At 36.5% G+C, this 2,609-nt stretch overlaps 1 protein-coding gene across 1 annotated transcript in view; it reads left to right on the forward strand.

Moving 5' to 3' along the window:
• The first annotated feature begins 1,049 nt into the window (after positions 1–1,049).
• LOC102774536 (thrombospondin type-1 domain-containing protein 7B) overlaps positions 1,050–2,609 on the forward strand; it is a 250,599-nt gene continuing 249,039 nt past the window's right edge. Inside the window, exon 1 of the mRNA XM_015560291.1 lies at positions 1,050–1,332. Within this exon, the coding sequence (XP_015415777.1) occupies positions 1,050–1,332 (283 nt within the window). The remainder of the gene's footprint in view (positions 1,333–2,609) is intronic.

A 2,609-nucleotide genomic window follows, 5' to 3' on the forward strand; every position in this document is an offset into this window, starting at 1 on the left:
GTGGGTAGGGGCTGGGAGGAGGGGATGAAAGGGGACAAAATGGGAGATATCTGTAACACTATCAACAATAAAAATATATTAAAAAATAAAATAATCATAAAGACTGGGACTAGATCAATAAAGATGCCCACTTTTAATAAACCATGGCTAGCTAATGACCCATTAATGAGGAAACAAAAAGTGGAATTACTGGATTTAGGGAAACGTTTAGGAATCTAGAGGAAGTGTATTGATGGAAAAGTTGAATCAAGTTACAGGCTGAGTTGGAATCCATTAAACATGGTTATCTGGTACTCAGAGCTGTAAAAAATGACTCCACATTGTCATTATTCAAAGTTGGGATTACAACTAAAATGTTCATTAAAGTCATTTGGTAAGGTAAAGTCATATTCAGAATCCTTAAGTAAGAAAGGTCTCTCAAAGTAGAAGCCATAGCTTTTTCTCAGATTAAATTATTCAGTATGATTTTAGCATGTATTTCAATCTATTGATTCTGCCGGTGTTTGTAAACTGCCTGGTAATGGGAAACAAAGTAATTTCCACTTTGTCTATCACATCCAAGTGACACCCAGACTCACCCCATTGTATGGGAGGATATTATTTTGTTCCTTGAATAAATAATTTGTTTTTAAAAACTTGCTTAAAAAAAAGAAAAAGGAGTCAATATTTATACCTTTTGTTAGTTTCCTTGGCAACCATAACTTTCAAGGAAAATGGTGACAAGGTAATTAATCTGTTTTTTTTATCAACATATTGTAGGGACAATAATAAATACATTGACAAGAATTTTGTAGCTGTTGAGCCACTGTAGCAAATGTTTCTCCTTTTGTGCCACTCTCCAACATCAAACACTTGTTTTTGGTGAAGTTAACTTGAATTTCACAACTACTCTGGGAATTGCTTCCATTGTCCTAGGATTTAATTCTATTCACAAAAGAATGAAAACGAAGAAAGACTTTATATTATTTAAGACAATATTGTTAAGAGCTTTTAAATATAATACTGTGAGTGAATTTTAACAAAACAGCAGATATGAAATTAATACACCGATGTTTCTTATTGGCACAGGAAAAAGCAGGAAGAAGGAGAAGTGCCAGGATGCTGACGTGTACCCTCTAGTGGAAACAGAACTGTGTCCTTGCGATGTATTTGTATCCCAACCTTCCGGAAATTGGTCAGATTGCATTCTTCCTGAAAGCAGAAGGGAGCCTCAGCGAGGATTGTGGATTCAAGGAGACAGCAAACAATGCGGACAGGGCGTGCGCTTCCGAGCAATAGCCTGCTCCGATAAAAACGGAAGACCTGTTGACCCCTCCCGCTGCAGTAGCTCTGGTAAGGAGATGAATGAGGAGTAAGAAATGAGACCATTGAAATCCAGCCCAGAAGGCTTGTCCAAGGTCTAGAGTTAGTATCTTTGTTATTTAGTGATGGCTTCAGTTCTCCCTTGTCAGTAACACAGTGCATCTCATAAAATATGGACATATGAAGGCACATATCTCATGATTATCCATGATTATCTTGAATGTGTTTTGGACCCATGACTTGTCTCACTCTATACTTCACCTTTGGCCACTTGTTTGCTGGTGGTGAGCATTGTTGCTCTAGTTCACCAAGAAAGCAAAAGCCTGATACAAATAAATATATTTTGTGGATTTATTGGTGCTCTGATCCCAAACTTCTAAGGGATTTTACAAAATATCATTTAAAAATTAATTTAAATGATTAGTAGAGTAGAACTGAAGAACAAAAAGAAATTAGGCGATCTGGAAGAATTTTGTGAGATGGTAATCAGGTAGAAGATGTTTTTTGTTTTTGTTGCTTTTTTAATTATTTGAACTTGAGAAGTTGAAAAATATGGGTGAATGGAGAAAAGAATGAATAAATACAGTTGGGGTAAAAGTCGATAGAAGAGGCTGAGGCATGATTATGATGGAGTTTATGAATTTCCTGCTCTATTTGTGTGGGAGGGTTACTACTGTTTTTTAGAGACTAAACAAGTTAGGAATTTTATAGATGGTATTAAAAGAAAGAATTTGTGTTTGAATAGTAGGCAGGGGTGGGGTGGAGGGGAAATGATTGATTCTTGGTCTCTGTTATCAAGGTCTTATGTTTTAAATAAGCTTTTTGAATAATACCAGAAATGGCAAATTGAATTTAATTATTTCAGACAAGTCAGGTAAGTGATAGGTTGCCTTTGTTGTCAATGTATTAGCTTGTCTTTAAGATATACCTGTATCAATATATGAATGCAATTTAAAATTGAATGATTTTTTTTAAAAAAATTGGTGCCACCATTTTTCTGTTTCCCAGGTTAGTCTATAGAATTGTTTTCAGTGATTTGACTCTCAGAAGCATTAAACACATCACAAGGAAATAGTAGACCCATTTTACAAAAGAAGTTCTAGTCTTTTACCAAGTTTGGTTATACCACAATATTGTTGGCTATATTGCTTAAAAGGCCTGGTGCACAAATTTGTGCACAAATGGGGTCCCCTTGGCCTGGCCAGTGATTGGGGCTGATCGTGTCATCTTGCCCAGTCCTGATTGGGACCATCAACCAGCCCTATCCACAATCTGGGGTGGGGTGGGGGTGGGGGTTAAATGGGGGG

This window comes from Myotis davidii, unplaced genomic scaffold, assembly GCF_000327345.1.
Source record: "Myotis davidii unplaced genomic scaffold, ASM32734v1 scaffold275, whole genome shotgun sequence".
Classification (NCBI taxonomy): Eukaryota; Metazoa; Chordata; class Mammalia; order Chiroptera; family Vespertilionidae; genus Myotis; species Myotis davidii.